The 21,866-nt window shown below is 39.8% G+C and overlaps 1 protein-coding gene across 1 annotated transcript; it reads right to left on the bottom strand.

Moving 5' to 3' along the window:
- Positions 1-891: 891 nt before the first annotated feature.
- LOC129774992 (zinc finger protein 124-like) lies at positions 892-20,105 on the bottom strand. The gene is made up of 15 exons (XM_055779127.1): positions 19,790-20,105; positions 19,654-19,719; positions 19,051-19,571; positions 18,892-18,975; positions 18,753-18,836; positions 2,324-2,407; positions 2,185-2,268; positions 2,044-2,127; positions 1,904-1,987; positions 1,766-1,849; positions 1,627-1,710; positions 1,499-1,570; positions 1,364-1,447; positions 1,225-1,308; positions 892-1,167 (listed from the first exon to the last, which is right to left on the bottom strand). Exons 2-15 carry the CDS (start codon positions 19,674-19,676, stop codon positions 1,076-1,078), a joined length of 1,548 nt encoding a protein of 515 aa, XP_055635102.1. The 5' UTR covers positions 19,677-19,719; positions 19,790-20,105; the 3' UTR covers positions 892-1,075.
- Positions 20,106-21,866: the final 1,761 nt, after the last annotated feature.

The following is a 21,866-nucleotide window of genomic DNA, read 5'->3' as shown; positions in this document are numbered from 1 at the left end:
CTCCTGTCGCATGGTCACTGCCGTTCTCTGATTTGCAGAGCAGACATTTCGGTTGCTTCGTGCAGTCTCTCGCAACATGCCCTTTCTCACCGCATTTTCTGCACTGTCGGGGCCTGTGCAGCTTATTGCCTGATGTTCACAGCCCATGCACTTGAAGCATCTCTCCATCCGCTTGGTCACCCTAGGCACAATCTCGACAGACTTTTTCTCCCTTGCCTCAGCGAGTGCCTTTTCAACAACCTCTGCTCGCGTGATCATCTCCTTCTGTTCACGGTCAGCAGCCGTAACGGCCAATTTGATGCTTGTGCCTAAATGTTTGATCTTAGTGTGGACATTGTTTTTGTTCTTAATGAACTCGTAGAATTCGTTTACTTCCTTTTTGACCTTCATCAAGCCCGACCTGCAACCCTTCTAAGGGAGTGGTGGTGTTGGGTTTATGCGTTAGTACATGTATAAAGCTAATCTCTTCTTGTTGTGAATCCTGTTGATGTCCTAGAGGATCATATTTAATAGGGTTCGATATGGCTGTCTGGTTGTGAATTGGTGATCTCTGGAGCTTACCGCTCCTTGCGAACACGCTCGCCTCTCCGGTTGGTGTGTCTTCATTCTCGTCGTATAGTCTGTTGAATTTGAAACAGGTGGCCCGAGCCATCTGTGTCATATACGAACTGGGTTTTAGTGTGTTGAAGAAGAAGCTGCTTGGTAAGGCTGTAGGACTGGCTTATTTACAGTACTCCGAATAGTAAAATATAAATAAAGGAACAGAAGAAGAACAATTATTTTGGTGCATATCCGAATAAGTACGTATTTGTTAAGTTGCAGATTTCATAAACGTTGTGGTGGACAGATTTAGACGGATACGGGAACCGAATGAAAATAGCAAATTTACCTTTTCGAATTATATTATATTTATTTAGATAAACAACTCGACGCGTGACTACACGTTCAAGATACTCTGCGCTTCTGAGTTGCTCGCTCCACAACGTTTTGGAACAATGTGGACAGGGTTATTCCTTTGACCGTTCTTCTGTAAAGGAATGATTCTGCTGAACGATTTATTGTAGTAAAACAACCTTTACAAAATTGTATGAATTCGAATGTGTCTTTGGAGGGATGTATGTTGCTTAAATGCCTTCTCACAATGTGGACAACAATGAGGACGTTCATCTGTAAAGGAATGGTCCTGTGGAAAGGTACATTTAAAGTAAAACATTATTTACCCACCCGTATGAGTTCGCATGTGCTGTTGGAGTGCTGAATTTTGCTTAAACCTTTTTGGGCAATGTAGACAAGAATAGGGACGTTCATCTGCAAAGAAATGATCCTGCTAGATGGTTTATTAGATAGAACGTTTTTAACCAACCCATGTGATTCCGAATGTGCACTTTAAGCCTATATTTTGAGCCAAATTGTTTTTCACATTTTTCACATTTGAATGATTCCTTTCCTGGAAGATATCATCAGTCAATGTTTACAAAATATAATACCATTTTCTCACCTGTGTGTAATTGGTTGTGGTCTTTCATAAAACTTTCGTCCACATCCAAATCACTTTTTCTTGGAAGTTCATCTGAAAAAGAATGGCTCTCCAGAATGAAATCATTATAGTAAAAATTCTCTACCAACCCGTATGAGTCCGAATGTGATCTCTGAGTGTTGAAGGTAGCTTAAACGCTTTCTGACATTGTGGACAAGAAAAAGGTCGTTCGTCTGCAAAAGAAAAACTTTGCTGAATGATTCAGTGTAGTAAAACAATTTTACCAACTTGTATGAGTTCGAATGTGGTCTCGGAGCACTGATTTTTTCACAAACGCCTTCAGACATTGTGGACAAGAATAAGGACGTTCACCTGCAAAGGAATGATTCTACTCAATTGTTATTGAATATAACTGTTGAAACCAACCCGTATGAGTTCGAATGTGGTATTTGAGCGTTGTATATTGTTTGAACGCTTTCGGACAATGTGGACAAGTGTGGGGACGTTCGCCTGCAAAAGAATGACTCTGCTGAATGGTTCATTGCAGGAAAACGTATCCTACCAACCCGTATGTATTCGAATGTGCCTTCGAAGCGTTTCAGGTTTCCTGAATGCATTCTCACAATGTGGACAAGGATAGGGACGTTCAACTACAAATAAATGACCCTGTTGAACTATTCACAATACATTAAAATATTTTTATCAACCTGAATGAGTTCCAATGTGTTGTTGGAGTGATGTATGTAGCTTAAACGCTTTCGGACAATATGGACAACGATGGGAACGTTCATCTGTAAAGGAATGGTCCAGTTGAATGATTCATTATAATTAACATTATTTACCCACCCGAATGAGTTTGAATGTGCACTTGGAGCGCTGAAGATCGCTTAAAAGCTTTTGAACAATGTGGACAACAATAGGAACGTTCACCTACAAAAGAAAGACTCTGTTGAATGGTTCCCCTAGAGGCAAATGATCTGGAAAGTTGAAAGCCAGAACGGAATGGTTCATTGGTTCGAACAGAACAGAATGGTTCATTGTAGAAGAACATTTTTTGTAACTACGATCAGTATACCAATTGAATCAGAATTCCCATACACCCATACACTTGCTCTTATATTATATTTCCCTTCCTATTTCATCTACAGGGCGCTATAACGAGCAACTTATGCAGTTGCGAGGCACACGTGTTTATAAACCACTACCATTGCGAAGCTACCATCGCACGTAGTGATTCACATGCGACGGGTTTGCACTAGAAATGTAAATGCAGATCAGGACGAGAGAAATAAAATATTGTACTGTAAGCTCCGCCGTTTCATCGGTGTAGTATTAACACATTCAGCCCCGAATTGTTCTTGCTACGTTTTTCATCCAGCCGCATCAAGAAAATTTGTATAATATTTGTTGGTCCCTGCTTCTAAAGATATTTATTGTATGAAAAAAATAGTCAGAAATCGTACTAGAAAGTAGTCCTATATCGTAATACATCCGAAAACAAACATTTTTCTTTATATTTCCATATTTTTTCTGTCGGTCCCAGTGACACGGGGCTCAACGTGTGAAAGGAAAATTTATTTGGGACTAGCTGACCCGGCAAACTTTGTCCCGCCCAAAATTTATTTTTCGTTATCACATTCACGTTTTTTTTACTAAGCGCACGACGTTCATGGGTCCAATCGCAGAACTGTTCATTTTTTTGATTTGATTGATTTTCTAATCTACCCTTTAAAATCACCTTATACTATAAAATTCCTAGTATTTCTACCAAAACTCGCCATTATAATATCAGATTATTTTCAGACACAATTCTCCTTCAAGATTTTTCAACCACTTGCAAATAACATGTTTATCCGTTACATGGAATAAATGTTTGATACAGAAAATATGATAGAATAAAGACAGCCCTAAATCGGACAATTCCTTTCCCGAGTTTTGAGTTTATCAACACATTCGGTGATCCATTTTTATTTATATAGATAGAAGATATAGGAGAATAATTTCCATGGAAACTGAATCAAATGCCCCTTTGATATCGAGAAAAACGGAAGCCATTTGTTCTTTGCGAGCGAATGCGATTTGGATTTCAGAAGATAGCAGCGCGAGACAATCATTCGTCCGAGGTAAAGGGACGAATGATTGTCTCGCGCTGCTATCTTCTGAAATCCAAATCGCATTTGCTCGCAAAGAACAAATGGCTTCCGTTTTTCTCGATATCAAAGGGGCATTTGATTCAGTTTCCATGGAAATTCTCTCAGAGAAGCTTCATAATCGTGGACTTTCACCAATTCTGAATAATTTCCTGTACAATTTACTGTCAGAAAAGCACATGAATTTCTCTCATGGCAACTCAAAATCTTCTCGTTACAGTTTTATGGGCCTACCGCAAGGCTCCTGCCTAAGCCCCCTCTTGTACAGTTTTTATGTCAATGATATGGATGATTGTCTAACTAGAGACTGCACGCTGAGACAACTTGCAGACGATGGAGTTATTTCCATCACGGGTACTAATCCCGTCGCTCTGCAAAAGTCGTTGCAAGATACCATGAACAATCTGTTCACGTGGGCCCTCAAGCTGGGTATCGAATTCTCTACGGAGAAAACTGAAATGGTCGTTTTTTCTAGGAAGCACGAACCCGCCCAATTCCAGCTTTACCTATCCGGCAAAACGATCCAACACTCTATGTTTTTCAAATACCTGGGTGTATATTTTGATTCTAAATGTACCTGGGGGAGACACATTGCGTATTTGAAACAGAAATGCCAGCAAAGAATCAATTTTCTCCAAACAATAACCGGAACATGGTGGGGTGCCCATCCAGGAGACCTCATTCAGTTGTACAAAACAACGATATTGTCAGTGTTAGAATATGGCAGTTTTTGCTTCCGATCAGCTGCCAGGATTCATATTCTCAAGCTGGAGAGGATACAATATCGTTGCTTGCGTATAGCCATGGGGTGTTTGCATTCGACACATACGATGAGTCTCGAAGTTTTGGCAGGAGTACCCTCGCTTACTCTTCGGTTCACAGAATTATCCTACAGATTTCTCATCCGTTGCAAGATCATGAATCCATTGGTGATTGATAACTTCGAAAATCTACTCCAGCTGACTCCTCAGTCAAGTTTTATGTCTTTATACCATGAGTACCTTACCCACGACGTGCACCCTTCACCAGGCATCTCCAACCAAGTTTGCTTCCCATACTTTTGCAATTCCTCTGTCATTTTTGATCTGTCCATGCGACAAAAAATCCATGGAATACCAGATCACCTACGCTCCAATGTTATTCCGTCGATATTTTCGGAAAAATATGGGAAAGTTGGATCTGATAAAATGTTCTTTACTGACGGTTCATACATAAACGGGTCCACTGGCTTCGGCATCTTCAATGAAAATTCCATTGCCTCTTTCAAACTCAAAGATCCTTGTTCCGTGTATGTCGCAGAAATGGGTGCGATATACTATGCTCTAGGGATCATTGAAACACTGCCCATCGACCATTATTTTATTTTTTCAGACAGTCTCAGCTCAATAGAGGCAATCCGCTCAATGAAAGTTGATAAACGCTCATCTTATTTCCTAACAAGAATAAGACATCTATTGAGTGTTTTGGTCGAAAAATTATTCAAGATTACCTTAGCATGGGTTCCCTCTCATTGCTCGATTCCGGGGAATGAGAAAGCGGACTCGCTAGCTAAGGTGGGCGCTTCAGAAGGCACACTTTTTGAAAGGCAAATTGCCTATAATGAATTTTTTCACATTCCTCGTCAGGACACACTCGTTAGTTGGCAGCGCATGTGGAGTGAAGATGAGTTCGGTCGTTGGTTAACGATTATCCCTAAGGTCTCGACGAGTGCATGGTTCAAGGGATTGAATGTAGGTCATGATTTCATTCGCGTGATATCTCGGCTTATGTCCAATCACTACAACCTAAACGCGCATCTCTATCGCATTGGGCTCGCAGCAAACAATCTTTGTGGTTGTGGCGATGGCTACCACGACATCGAGTATGTTGTCTGGTCGTGTATCCGGTTACATGCTGCTCGCTCTCAGCTCTCTAGAGCACTGAGAGCAAAAGGCAGACAATCGGATATCCCCGTACGGGATATCTTAGGTAGCCGGGATCCTGATCTTCTGCTTCATCTATACCTGTTCCTCAGAAACGCCGATGTCAACGTTTAATGATGTTTCCTTCGTTGTGTCCCCGTTTCATATCCCTCCTATCCAATCGATAAACTTTTACTTAGTCGCGGCAATACATACACACACTCTTTACAGATGCACGGGCCAAAGGTTGTGCAGTCCACTGATCATTCAACAAGAGCCAAAGGTTGTACCGCTTATGACAACTCTACACGAGCTGATGATTGCGCCGGCTAGTGACCATTCTATCCTGGATTCCTCGAGTCGAGAAAGACGCACCACGCTAGATATGGGGTACAGACTAGGGGGGCGTTGCTGATTAATGGTCAGCTGCATCCCAATAGGAAGTAGCCCGTGTCGGGCACACGCATAGAGCATCGAAGACTGCAACATACCAATTATGAGAACACTTGTAATACTAACCTCGAGCCAACCGCGAGTAATCGGTTACATATTACTAACATAGTTGTAAGACAAAAATTGTCAAAATATTGGACTCCCGGCCCCGTCAGGCTAACGCCACATGTGCCTTAATAAAAAATATATTTTGGGAAAAAAAAAAAAAAGATATAGGAGTGCGTATCGTCACACTATCAGCCCTCTCTCCTTGAGGGAGAGGCGAGGAGTGTCTATCTACCTTAGGAACGTTTCGTGCCCCCTAGAACCTTCGCATGCCGAATTCGGCTCCATTTGCTTAATTAGTTTTCGAGTTATGCAGAAATTTGGGTTTCATTTGTATGGCAGATCCCCCTTAAAGAGGGGGTAAAGTGTTCAACCATCGTGAAAACATTTATTGCACCCTAAAACCTCCACATGCCAAATTTGGTTTCATATTCTTGATTAATTCTCGAGTAATATGGAAATTTGTGTTTCATTTGTATGACACCATAGAAACATTTATTGCACCCTAAAACCTCCACATGCCAAATTTGGTTTCATTTGCTTGAATAATTCTCGAGTAATGCTGAAATTTGTGTTTCATTTGTATGGCAGCTCCCCCTTAGAGAGAGGGGTGGAGTGTCTAACCACCATAGAAACATTTATTGCACCCTAAAACCTCCATATGCCAATTTGGTTTCATCTGTTTGAGTAATTCTTGAGTAATGCAGAAATTTGTTTTTCATTTTTCATTTGGAGAAAGTTTTGCTACTGATAAGCGAATCCAAATCACATACAAAATTCCAGAACGACATTTAATTTCTTGGTGACTAAATAAACGAAATAAACTCTTTCTGTTAATCTCAACAACCTAGAAAAGAGTAGCACTGCTTCATTATGATCAAGATTAGCGCAAATACAATCCTAGTTGAAGGATAATAAATAACTTATTAAAACTTATTGAAGAACTTGGTATTCCCTAATAATTTTTTGGTGCACAACCTTAATACCTGCTTCACCATAGCGTCAGTTTAATGCATTGATGCAATGTCAAAGGCACCAACGAAGCCTTTATGATGACGGAAAACAAACAATGTCAACTGCTAGGAAAAAGGCTGAATATTTGCCTCAGCAGAGATTCATTACTACTACCCTAGCGCAAATATTTCCTTTCCGCTATCTCCCCTCCTTGTCACCACGTTCAGATCGACATGTTCACCCACAATAGCACAATACGTTAAAACGCACGAACGTACACACACAAATATCCATATATCGATGGCTTGAAACAATTAAATATGCACACATTTATCTCCGTTTCGCGCTCAACAGAAGCCCTTTTTGTTAATATTGCCGGTCTAGATCAGCTTAGCTGTCATCCTTTGTGGAGAGAGTTTTGCTACCGTTATGCGAAACCAAATCACAGACAAAATTCCAGAACATTTATGTTCTTGGTGAGCTGACGATAGCCTAGCTTGATGATTCCCCACACAATTGTGTAGCTCAGAACCTTAATGCAATGGCGTCAGTTTGATGCAATTATTGCAATGCTAGAGACATCAGCGAGTCAGTAATTTGGTCGCGTCCACAGCTCAATCCAAAACTAAGACATGTGAGACTTTCAACTTCTTTAGTTCATTCGTCTCTAACCTTCAAAAAGCCTCTTGTAAAACTTTACTTTTTCCTCGTATTACTCCTCCACTCCTCACCGTCCAGCTTGCCCAGCAACGATGTTGTTCAGTCGGTGTCCTCACGAAGAATGAAAGTTTGCCATCCACTGTTTATACTCTAGGCAAATATTCCATTTCGTTCTTCTTCGTTTCCTTTGTTCACGGAGACTTTAAATCTTGCGATTTACCCTTCATTGCTCGTCCATAAGTTGCTCATTATTGACAGCTCTGTTCGGGAATGCACACAAATGGACAGAACAAATGTATGGGAAAATGGAAACGCTTATAGTTTTCATGAATTTTAACCATTTACACACCATGGAATTGTAATGTATAGCATATCAAACAAAAAATTAGGGAAATTCCGATTCGTTTGGTATGTAAATCGCAAAAATCCGTTCGCGGCATAAATAGCTTTATTTCATAAAAACGTGACCTGTTTTCTGATTTGGCACCCTTAATGAAAGACGTAGTTCTACGTCAAAAATGATCCCAAGGCATGTCAAGCAAATTTCCAACCCGTGAAGATCCTTGACTGATCGGGAATTGAACCCGATATCTTGAAGTTTCCACTAGACTTACTTTGAGATCTGCCATAGTACAGAAAAACCTCGATGTAACCATCTGCTTATATGACAGCTTACGAGTATTCCGACGAGGCTGTCCCGGGCTATTTCGCCAGAATTCAAACTCTAGATTCAAGATGGATGAGCAGTAGTCTATGTAAGGTGAGGCGACTGATTTATACAATTTGATTTTACGGTACTAATTCTTCAAACGGCATATAACGCCATATTTTCTAGCAATCTGTTTGATGACAATGTCAATATGAGATTTGAGTGCGAGTTTGTCATCAATAACAACCCCGTTATTTAATTTCTGTAACCCGTCCAATTGCCTCACCATCGATTTCAAAATGAAAATCGAATCTGGAGTTTGCCCAAGAAATGAGCATGTATTAAGTCTTACTAACATTTAACTTCAATTGTTTATATTTTAGCCACCGCGCGAGAGAATGAAGATCTTCGTTCAAATGTACCGCGGTTTCATTTAACTCTTTAGCTGCGATGAACAGAACAGTATCGTCCGCGAACAAGTTAACGTCGCAAAAACGCAAAACTCGCCGCATATCATTGATGTATAAAATGAACAAAATGGGTCCTAAAACGCTTCCCTGCGGCCCACCAAGTATGTTACCGATGGGAGCAGAAATAAAATTACACAAATAGCTTTCGAATCACTTGTATGATGTCCCTACAATTCCAATGCGCTTCAAAGTTTATAACAATAAGACCCTAGAAAATGTTTCAAAAGCGCGTTTCAAATCCAAGAACACAACAAAAATAATTTCTTTAGCCTCGATATTCTCTTTCCACTTTGCAACACCAGATTGATAGCGGTTTCACAAGAGTGGCCCTCTCGATATCCCGACTGCTCCGGTATAAGCAAATTATTGTTATCAATATATTTCATAAGCTGGTCTTTCACAACAAGTTCCAAAACTTTTTCTAATGTGTACAACATGTTAATAGGGCGGTACTCTTCGGCTTTATCCGTCTCATTAACTTTGGGGATGGGAACCACAATGGATTCCTTCCAAACTATAGGCACGTGCCCTGTTTGCAATGATTCATTTATCATGTCCAGCAGTTTGTGTCCAATAACATGAAAGCAATCTTGTATCACTTTTGCGTTGACATTGTGGATACCAGCCGATTTCTGCAAGGAAAAACAAATATCTTTCAACTCTGCAAACTGGCCATTCGCTATCCAACTCTTGACGAGTAAAGTTCAGTGTCGTTATTGTGCGTTGCCACTTTTACTATTGTGCGATTGGTATAGTGTACGAGTGAAGGTCATTGCTGTCCGCTTTCGAATTGACCTTTTGTGAAGTGGAACAAAGGAAGCAGCGCTCTTGCAGCTTGCAGCCCTTGGCGGCTGTTGAACATCGGCATAACGGGATCGCCATCGTGTGGCTGTCGTTAACGGGAATTATCATCACGTGACCGTGTGAGCTATTCTTGCGCTATTGTGTTGATCCATAGCGCGTAGCCTCTGTCTCTCCCTGGTTAGGGCAGTAGAGCGCAGTATCGGAACACCTTTATTTTAAGGTACACATATTTAATATTAATATTATTATTCAACTCATTTGTTCATTGTTTAATATTATTATCATAATTTATTTTTGTTTTGTAATTTTTTTTTCGAGATTATTGTTAAAATCAATAATATATTAGAAATAAGACAGAAATTTTTGTAAGATGGAGGATAGTGGAGGATCTCCAGAGATGGAGATCTCCGATAATGAATCCAATTTAAGATCTGGGAAAAAACATAAACGAGTCCCTCAAAAAGAAGATAATTCTTCTGGGGACGAATCTGCTCATCCTAACAAGCCCCCCTCTAAGAAAATAGCAAGCCTCCCTTCTGAACCGACTGTTACTTCCACTCCCCCTCTCCCATCATCGATTTCGCTTCACCCTTCTGATGTTTCAGATCCAACCCAATCCTCGTCCTCGTCTTCTCCCTCTGTTGTTTCCGCTCCACGTGTCAGAGTTTATCCAGAAGATGCACCTGGAGCTGGCCCGTGGGTTGTTTTCCTCCGGCCAAAACCAAAAGGAAAAAGCCTTAACGTGATTCAGATCATGAAAGATCTGGCCAGATACACTTCTGTATCTGAAATTCGCAGGGTTAGACCGAACAAATTGCGGGTTGTCGTGAATGAACGGAAACACGCAAACGAGATTGTTGCTGACCAACACTTCACTCTCGAATATAGAACATTTATACCCTCCCATAACGTAGAAATTGAGGGGGTGATAACTGAAACGGGTCTGACGAGCGAACAAATAAAAAAAGAAGGAAAAGGCAAGTTCAAGAAGCTTCCCTCAATGGAAGTAAAGATCTTGGACTGTCGCCAACTCGGGAAACTCTCCCATGATGGGGACCAAACTAAATTTACGCCGTCAGACTCGTTTCGAGTCACCTTTGCTGGTGCCGCCCTCCCTGACTACGTTATGGTGGACAAATTGAGACTACCTGTGCGACTCTTCGTGCCAAAGCCCATGACTTGCAACAAATGCAAGTCAGTTGGTCACACTTCAGATTATTGTGCCAACAAGGAGCGCTGTGCCACTTGCGGAGAGCAACATGAGGGGACATCCTGCAGTGCGACTGAGCATAAGTGTCCATATTGCGGAGGATCCCCACACGCGCTCTCAGCTTGTGAAACTTACAAGAGTCGCTGGGAGAAACAGAAGCGCTCTTTAAAGGAACGCTCGAAACGCACTTTTGCGGAAATTTTAAAGGGCGCTTCTCCACTGGCCCAACAACAACAACAACCAATCTCAACACACAATAGCTTTTCCACGTTGCCAGTTGATGAAATGGAAGCGGACACAGCTAGCGGGGGCACACCGTTTATTTTCAAAGGGAATCCCCGGCGCAAAAATGTGACCACTCCCAAAGTTCAAGAACAAGTCCCCCCAGTTAGCTTGCCTAAAAAATCGAGTGCAGCGGACAAGCAAAATCAGGTTCCTCCTGGCTTCCGTGGGAATAGTTCACCTTCGAACGACCCAGCACTCCAGGGGACATCAAAAACCCCAACTGTCCCTGTTTTTCCGTCCAGCTCAACTTCCCAATCGGGATTTATAAAGTTGTCTGACCTTTTGGATCAAATCTTCAAGTGTTTTAATGTTTCCGACTCCATCAGAACCCTTGTCATCTCAATGCTTCCAGTATTAAAGACAATTTTACAGCAATTGATGCAAACATGGCCCCTCCTTGCAATGATTATCTCTCTTGATGTCTAATTTAGATAGAGAGGTCGGAGATATCACTGTTTTTCAGTGGAATTGTCGTAGTCTTATCCCTAAATTGGATACATTCAAATTTTTAATTCATAACTTCAATTGTGATGTTTTTGCTATGTCCGAAACTTGGCTTTCTTCGCGAGATGATATCTCTTTCCACGATTTTAATATTATACGCTTGGACCGCGATGACAGATACGGAGGGGTACTATTGGGGATCAATAAGTGCCACTCATTTTTTCGAATTGACCTTCCACCTATTGGAGGGATCGAAGCTGTTGCTTGTCATGCAAACATCAGAGATAAAGACCTCTGTATTGTCAGCTTGTATTTGCCTCCGAGAGCTGCGGTTAGCCGCAAACAACTTGATGACATGTGCTCACTTCTTCCTGAGCCACGATTGATCTTGGGAGACTTCAACTCTCACGGAACTGCCTGGGGGGAACAGTACGACGACAATCGTTCATTGTTGATATATGACCTTTGTAACAACTTCAATATGACCGTTTTGAACACTGGGGAAACAACACGTGTGCCTAAACCTCCTGCTAACCGAAGTGCTCTTGACCTCTCGCTTTGCTCGAATTCACTATCGTTAGATTGCAAGTGGAATGTAATCCAGGACCCCAACGGTAGTGATCACTCAATCAAAATTTCCATCACCATTGGGTCGAATTCTTCAGAATCTATAAACATGGCATATGACCTCACAAGACACATTGACTGGAAAAAATATTCGGACGCGATTGCTCTAGCCATCAATTCCAGAGATGGTTTACCTCCATTGGAGGAGTATAACTTCCTTTCTCGTTTGATCTATGACAGCGCGGTTCGCGCTCAAACGAAACCCATCCCAGGTTCCACTATTCGTCGAAGGCCTCCCAATCCATGGTGGGATAGCATATGTTCCAAGCTTTATGTAGAAAAATCGAATGCATTTAAAGCTTTTCGGAAACGTGGAACCACTGAAAATTTTCAGACGTATTTGGACCTTGAAAATCAATTTAAAAACTTGATCAAAGGGAAAAAAACGTGCTTATTGGCGAAATTTCGTGGGAGGTTTGTCACGAGAAACGTCAATGAAAAAATTATGGAAAGTGGCTCGAAACATGAGAAATCGCTCTTCAACGAATGAAAGCGAAGAATATTCACATCGATGGATTTTTAATTTTGCACGGAAGGTTTGTCCTGATTCCGCTCCTGTGCAAAAAATTGTTCGAGATATACCACAAGATAGGTGCGATCTTGATTCCGAGTTTTCGATGGTAGAATTCTCTCTTGCTCTCCTTTCATGTAACAATTCTGCTCCGGGATCGGATAGAATTAAGTTCAACTTGCTGAAAAATCTCCCTGATGTGGCGAAACATCGCTTGTTGAACTTATTCAATCGGTTTCTGGAGCATAATATTGTTCCAGATGATTGGAGACAAGTACGAGTTATAGCTATTCAAAAACCCGGAAAACCCGCGTCCGACTTCAATTCGTACCGCCCAATAGCAATGCTGTCTTGTATACGGAAATTGTTGGAGAAAATGATCTTGTTTCGCCTTGATCGATGGGTTGAAACGAATGGCCTACTCTCAGATACACAATATGGGTTCCGCAGAGGCAAGGGGACGAATGATTGTCTTGCGTTGCTTTCTTCAGAAATTCAAATGGCTTACGCCGAAAAAAAACAAATGGCTTCAGTATTCTTGGACATAAAGGGGGCCTTTGATTCTGTTTCAATAGAGGTTTTGTCAGACAAATTACACTCTCGGGGTCTGCCGCCTCTATTGAATAATATGTTATATAACTTGCTTTGTGAGAAACATTTGAACTTTTCTCACGGAGATTCGGCAGTAAGTCGGGTCTCTTACATGGGCCTCCCCCAGGGCTCATGTTTAAGCCCCCTTTTGTACAACTTCTATGTAAGCGACATCGACAATTGCCTTACACAAAATTGCAGCCTAAGACAACTTGCAGATGATGGAGTGGTGTCTGTCGTAGGATCAAACGAATCCGACCTGCAAGGACCCTTACAAGATACTTTGAACAATTTTTCAACCTGGGCCATTGGGCTAGGGATCGAATTCTCCACGGAGAAAACAGAGATGGTGGTTTTTTCTAGGAAGCATAGACCAGCAAAACCAAAGCTTCAACTTTTGGGTAAACCGATCACTCATGCTATGTCATTCAAGTATCTTGGGGTCTGGTTCGACTCCAAATGTACTTGGGGGGCCCATATTAGGTATCTGAGTAAAAAATGTCAACAAAGAATAAACTTTCTCCGTACAATGGGCACCTGGTGGGGAGCCCATCCCGAAGATCTTATTATGTTGTATCGAACAACTATTCTCTCAGTGATGGAGTATGGCAGTTTCTGTTTTCAATCAGCTGCCAAAACACACCTCATTAAACTCGAGCGAATTCAGTATCTTTGTCTCCGTATTGCGTTGGGATGTATGCCCTCAACGCATACCATGAGTCTCGAGGTTTTGGCAGGCGTACTCCCACTAAAAGATCGCTTCAATTTATTATCTCTTCGGTTCCTCATCCGGTGTAAGGTTATGAATCCATTGGTGATTGGAAATTTTGAGCAATTGATCGAGCTAAATTTTCATTCTAGATTCATGAGTTCATATCATGAATTCACCTCTATGCAGGTTGTTCCTTCTTCGTATATTCCCAACCGTGTTTGTTTTCCTGACTAAATCAATTCCTCTGTACATTTCGATCTGTTCATGAAGGAGAAAATCCATGAAAATCCAGATTATCTTAGATTGGGGTTCGTTCCTACAATCTTCAATGCAAAGTATGGGCGTGTCAATTGTCTGGGTCCCTTCACATTGCTCAATTCCGGGTAATGAGAGGGCTGACTCATTGGCAAAGGTAGGTGCAATTGAAGGCGATATATATCAGCGTCAAATCGCCTTCAATGAATTTTATTCTTTAGTTCGCAAAAATACCATCGCTAACTGGCAACTCAAGTGGAATGAAGATGAATTGGGCCGGTGGTTTCACTCGATTATCCCGAAGGTAAGCCTCAAACCGTGGTTCAAAAGTCTGGATTTGAGTCGGGACTTTATTCGCACCTTCTCCCGACTCATGTCCAATCACTGTTCGTTAGATGCACTACTCTTCCGTTTCAATCTTGCCAGCAGCAATCTCTGCGTTTGTGGCCAAGGTTATCACGACATTGAGCACGTTGTTTGGTCGTGCGAGGTGTATCTGGTCGCCAGATCGAATTTAGAAAACTCCCTTCGGGCCCGAGGAAGACAGCCCAATGTGCCGGTGAGAGATGTGTTGGCTCGGTTAGACCTTGATTACATGTCCCATATATATGTTTTCCTTAAAGCTATAGATCTTCGTGTGTGATTGTCCCTACATCCTTATACCCTCCTTTCCTTCCTTTGCGGGTAATTCGTCCCCTTGCTATAAATAGTAGAATAAGTTGAAATGTAAATAAACTATAGATATACGAATAGATTTAAGAATTGAGTGCTCATCAACATTGTTACAATTTCCTTATATCCCATCCTTCTCCTAAAAATATGTCACCCTTCTAAACTCGAGTACACCGCGAGTAATCGGTTTTCCACCTTACTAACCATAGATGTAAGAAAATTGTTTATATATATATATATAGTTTTAAAAATATATTTAAGAATTCGGCTCCTTTAAACTTAAGTAACTGAGCCTGTAAAAATAAACGAATTAATAAAAAAAAAAAAAAAACTCTGCAAATGTGATGGGTAGAAAACATTCTAATCTGCAATTGTTATTCATCGGATGTATTATTTCTTGAGGTTCACTGACCAATTCAATACTTTGATTAATCCGTTGAACACTACTCACGAAATAATTGTTGAATTTTTCGGCTATTATTTGTTCGGAATGTTCTTTTAAATTTTCGAAAGCTATGGACCGCGACATACCATTTTTAATGTTGAGTAAACTTTTCAATATTTCCCATAACTCCTTGCTGTTATTCTGATGTTGGTCGATCTTTCTCTGAATGTACTTACATCTAGTCTTTTTCAAGGCTTATGAATACATGTTCCGCGCGGAGGTGTACCAATCTAAATTACAATCGTTCTCTAAATTACTTCTACCAAACTTTACGTACTGTGTGTCTCGTTTACGATGAAACGCAAAAGCGACAAACAGTACCAGCTGTTCGAATTATTCAAACCGATTTGGTTTATAAAACTAAGCTATTGGAACTCTCTTTCAAAACATTCGTGAGAACAGCTGCTTTTAAATTCAAATTGTCAGTGATTGCAGTAAAATCCAGGTTTCTTTCAACAAGAACGGACAGTGCTTCTTTAGAATATTTGTTCCAGCATGTAATTTTAACTTTATTTTCTTCATGATCACTATGTTCATTCTCAATATAAACAAGAATAGTCTCGTGATCCGTTATTTTAAGTTTGGCCTCTATCAAAGAATGAACAGTATTAAAATTAGAGAAAACGTGATCTATCAAAGTTCTACTAATTTTTGTAATCCTAGTGACTTCTGGAACAGTCTCATCAACAATATGAGTTTCAAAAAGCAAATATCCGTTCACGGATATTTCCTACAGCATGTCGCAACGTAATTTATAGAAAGCCCAGCTACATTGAAGTACATAATTTCTAGTTTCCTCTCACATTTTCTTTACTTGGGTTGCTATTTACTGGAAAAAACGACGCTTCGAACGATTCTTTTCTAGCAGCCTCCGATACACCGGACACTGTGTGCTAAAAGCTGGATGTTTTATGTTTAATTTTAAGTTTCGGTCCTTATCAAATTTTAAACAGTCACTCAGTACGCACTTAAATTCAATTGACGAGCATGTGGATGTTCTACGTTTGTCATTACATTTTGAGCAATTTTCCTTATTTTGACATACTGTGCTCTTATGCCTATATTCTCCACATTTGAAGCAACGCAATACACTGAAAGCCTCAAATACCGCACACTTATCCCATCCGATGCATACTTTTCGAGTATTCATTAAGGTGGCCTTACACTGTTTGCCCGGAGGTCAAATATTTGATATTTTTTGACAGATAAGGTTTGATTTGATATTTGTACAAACACTATTTTGTTTGCCACTCTTCAATTTTCAACAGTGGTAAACAATTTCAAACACCGAACATGGAAAAAATCCGCTGGAATATTCAAGGTAACCTAACCATGTACCGACAGGTTCGAAGAACAAACTGAAAAAATATTTTAGACATCCAATAATTGAATATTTGCTTGTCGTGTTTTGTGTAGAATATATTTGATCAGTACACGTTGACCAAATTTTATCTGTCAAAAAGAGTAAAATATTTGGCTTCGGTCAAACAGTGTATGAGCACCCTTAGACATCCATGTCATGGTCAACTTCGATAATTACATTGTATTTGTTATTTCTGCAATGACTTCCACTTCTCGGAACGCGTTATCTTCATTTTGACTTTCTAAAAGGTCAATAAAAATATCTGAGGAATATCGATTACTCATTCCTAATATTTTCAATTTTGGTTTCACCGGTTTGGGAACGACAGCGTTACATTTATCTCCCAGATTACTTTCAATGTTATTCTTCAGACTTTCAATGTGATCCCCTGCTGCACACTCAACTATAATCGAGCCGTCTTTCCTGTTTCTAAAATTACTAATTTTATGGATTCTAGGATTCAGTTTCTCTTTTAAAAAATTTCTTGTATCGTCATTACTTTTCGAAGACTCAACAGGTTTGATCACTATAACAGGGCCAGTCTCACATTTCTTTTCATTTTTTTGTCTAATTTTTGCGCTGTTACGTTCACGTTACATCACGTCACGTTACGTCAATTATTCTCTCATGCAATTCTTATGAAAACATTCACATACATCGGCAACGTAACGACCCGTCAGCATACGTTCAACGAAAACGACCGGCAGGATTTGTAGAAAAGAATAATTGACGGAGAAGGTCGGTTCGTTGGGTTTTTGTCTGGGCTTTGTGTCTCGGCTTTTGTTTTGATTTTGGTTGTATTTTCCATACCAACATATCTCTTAGTTCCAAATTTCGGAATCAATATCATTCACGACTAGCTGAGAAAAATAGTCTATACATTATTAATGCTGAACAAGGGTCGGGACTACGGGGTTTAAGCATTTAAATAATACAATTAAATGCTACACATAGAACGTCACGTTACCGTGAAGTCAACGTAAAGGAATGAAATGTCAAATATTCTTCCATGGAAATCGTATGGTAGCATTCACATATACAATCACCGGTAACTTTGACGTCGGCAAAATAAGTCCAAGAGAATAGTTGACGGGACGGTGACGGTGACGCTGTATATGTAGCGCACTTTACTTTACTTCATTCGAGCAGTCGAGCAGTGAGATTAAGTTTTTACTACGTTTGGTATGAATAAAAGTAAGAATTAAGTACTTACTTTTCGAAAATGGATGTTTATCTGATTTCGTATGAACAAAACAGCATTCATCAAGTATTTACTTCGTAATTATCAAGTATGCTCATGAGCATACTTTGGATCTGAAAACTCTTTCATTCGTTTTGATGTCATATCCAATTTATGTTTAATACTGCTATCTTGCGCTTGCTTAACAATCCGCATTGATGGCATTGAGCTACGTTTACTAGTTTAGGGGAGCGTAAAAAAATTGATTGATTTTCAGGCAGAATGAACACGTTTTTAAAATTTAAATTATGAATGAAAAAAAACCTAATAGGCCATATGAATAAAAACAAAATTCAGCTTTACTTTACTTCAATCGAGCACTATTTCTTTGTCATCGCGAATACAAACTTTGTCAAAAAAACGTTTTGAAACGAAAGCTGAACAATCAGTTGACAGATGTTTGACTAAGTAAAAACTATGTTCGAATTCGAACATGCGTTAGAATGAAATTAGTAAAGTAAACTTTTATTCATACGGATTCAAGTAAATACTAGGAAAGTTTACTTTACTTGGAAACGGGCAGAATAAGTAAATGCTTTTTTTATTCATACGACCCAATATGCGGTATATGGCCATCTAGTGTACTGTTCTCGTGAGGGCCAGAATGAATCATGAATCAACCATCTCTAACTGCTTCTATAATACCACTCAATTCATTGATTCTTTCCAGGTCCACCAAGAATGACTATTGAACAGTACTGAAATCAAAAAACGTCGATGAATTCTAAGATAATATTCGGTGCTATAAACAAGTAAATTGAATGAAATAATTCCGTAGTATTAGTATTCCAGTGGGGTCGTGTCTTGAATACCACCATCTATAATTTTACCAACCCGTATGAGTTAGAACATGCTCTTGGAGCGCTGAAGAAGTCTTAAACGCTTTCGGGCAATGTGGACACGAATAGGGACGTTCACCTGCAAAAGAAAAACTCTGCTTAATGGTTCATTGAATCGATCAGTTTACACAAACCCGTATGAATTCGAAGGTGCCTTTTTAGCGTGTAATTTGAAACAAATATTTTTTCACACTTTTCACATTCAAACGGTATCCTTCCTAGAATAGATTCAGATTAGATTCAGATCAGTACATACTTTAATTCTGTGTAACCGAATGTGGCATTCAACAAACCTTTTTCCACAGAGCTCTTCTTACATTTATCACGTACTGAAGGCGAGTGAACTAACTTCTGTGAGGCGCTCAATTCAACTGTTATTTGTGTATTTGTTCCAGCATTTGAAATTAATGACGAATGGTCATATTCGTCAATTTCGCTGATGAATACTTCTCCGTTTTCTCTTTTGATTTGCATTTCGTCATTCTGTCCGATCGGTCCAAACCCCATTATTGAATCTCTCTCAAAAATGTTGTCATTATCTGGTAGCTCGTTATCATCAATCATTAACTCTGGGTCCATCTTGATGTCAATCGGTTTGGTGCTGGGCAAAATTTGGAAACAGCTCTCGGGAATGGTATGGACGGTTATGAATTCTTGACGGCATTTGTCGCATGTAGGATAACTGCTCAACTGGGAAGTGAAGCTACTTAACTTCTGCAGGATAGTTTTTAGCTTTGACTGCTCTTGATGAGAGGGGATCATCACATAATGAAATTCTTCATTGCATATATGGGAGCAAAAACTGCATTGATCACTGTTCAAATGGGATGTAGTCGAAAGATTTTAAATATTTGCAATTTTCAAAATTTTCCTGGATATTTTGCCTATATACTTACTGGTTGTTGCTAACAAACCCCATCTCACTTCTCCAGTTTATTTATTCAAACAAAATGAAAATTTCTCTGTAATAACAATATTACAACAATGCTAGAACTGTGTTTATATTCCATTCCAAGAGCAAGCAATACCAACCAGTTTGTCTACAATTTGAACCTCTTGAGTTGTGTTTAATCGACAGCATAATACCAGGGACAGACATACAGCTGTACTTGCGCTGTGAGGCCATCTACACACCAAGGCGCCTAGAAGTATATCCTAAGGTGGGCCAACTTGCTAAAACCACTCTTCAGCCATCTTGGAAGTCTACTGTGTTTTGTTTGTAAACAAAACACAATACGCTAGTGCCGAAGCTCGCTCCTGATCAGTCTGTCTCTTTCACGCTACAAGCAATTAATTCCCCTTCTGCTTTCTTCCGTACTGTTTTCATATACCGCTCCCCTAACCAACATAGTGACGAAACGGCCTCACCTAGTACCATAGACCCGTCTTGCTACACACTAGGCAACCTAAAGCGGACCTTACACGGTCAACTTTATTGACAATATGATGACATTTGAGAGCATAATGACAGCTGAACATGGCCGACGACGCAGAAATCCGGATTTTCTGATTTTCGAGCATCAATATCGTGACATTTCATATAGATGCATGATGTTGACGTTTTACCTCACGGACTTCCAGAGTGAGTTGCCAGATATGCAAGCGCACATTTAATTTTTGTTAGTCTTTTTTGCGATTGCAATTAAAATTTATAAACTACTGAAATTGTAGGAATCATAAATGGAAGCTTTTGGTTTGGAAAACCGATACTTTGAATAGCAAAATACGGTACTTTTCACGATACAAATCAAAACTTCAAAGTAAACTGACAATGTGATGGTGAGAGAGTGGATGAAACTTAACAACGTTTTAGGAATTTTTTAACGTTGAACTCGGTCATTCTTTGCGCTAGTGAGCGGGTTGTGTGTTTCTTCACACTCCGCTATAAAATTTGGAGAATGAGAAGATCTGGGGAAATCACAGATGAAAAAAACATCATGTGTTAATTCAAGCTACAGTAGAATCCCGATTATCCGCGGAATAGTCGGGCAAACTCACCGCGATTAACGAATATCGCGATGACCCATTAAAGGACAAAAAAATGCAAACACGAAAAGAGATGTTTCAACATAAAAACTATGTTCTATCAATACAAAAATCAATCAACTATCCATCTATAAGGTCGTGTACACCAGTGGCTAAATAATGTAAAAGTCATGACCACAACAAATGAGCATGGGCCTACCACTCACTAACAAATTCCGGAAAGGCCTATTGATTTACTATGGAACTCGCAGTCACGAAGCCGCTCGCGGATAATCGGGGTTCTACTGTCATAGTCTCATTTATGGAATAAAAACATTTGCTTGCAGATAAAATAACTTGCATATATTTTCGCAAACTAAAATAATCTGGCATCTCTGAAACTGAAAGGAACAGTCTGTATTTGTGAAACGAGTATTATGATGTATTTTTGAGAAGAAAAACCGAATTCTAAAGTGTAAATTATGAATGAAAATTAACTTTTACGAATCAAATTAGTATTCTATGTGAATGCAAATCACTTTTTTTCTGCAAGTGATGAGAAAATCCCATACAAAAATTGTGTCTGAAATTGACGTTATATTATAATAATACTGTTTAGTAGGAATATCTGAAAATTCAGAGGAAGTAGGTTAAGTTAAGGTTAGGACTACGCGCTTCAACTATTTAAATAATACCAAGTAGATATTTTCATTCAAATTTTACCAATTGAAAATTGCCGTTTAGCCTTCTAATCTGATAGAGAATAGTTTGGATCCCAAACTCGAATGTCGCCACTAGCCATCGCGGATATTTTCGTTGTCTCGGGTTGAGGGCGATATTGACCGTGTAAGGTGGAAAAATATTGATTGAGGTTAGATCAGATGTTGAAAGCCTAGCTGTCACGATATTGAAGACACTTATTGTCAATCCGGTTGATCGTGTAAGGTGCCCATAAGTTGGAAAGCAACTTAACGAATCTGTCAAAAAAGTTGAGAACATGTGTAATCAAATGGGAGCATACACACTAGGCAACTGGCAACTTTTGTCGGACCAACTTTTTCGATTCAACTCAGCATGTCGAGTCGCGCGCGATTTGTGTCGGCAACCTTTTCGTTCAATTTCTGTTGACATTTCAATTTATGCG

Source organism: Toxorhynchites rutilus, chromosome 3 (assembly GCF_029784135.1).
Source record: "Toxorhynchites rutilus septentrionalis strain SRP chromosome 3, ASM2978413v1, whole genome shotgun sequence".
NCBI lineage: Eukaryota > Metazoa > Arthropoda > Insecta > Diptera > Culicidae > Toxorhynchites > Toxorhynchites rutilus.
This window is presented reverse-complemented; position numbering and strand designations above follow the sequence as displayed.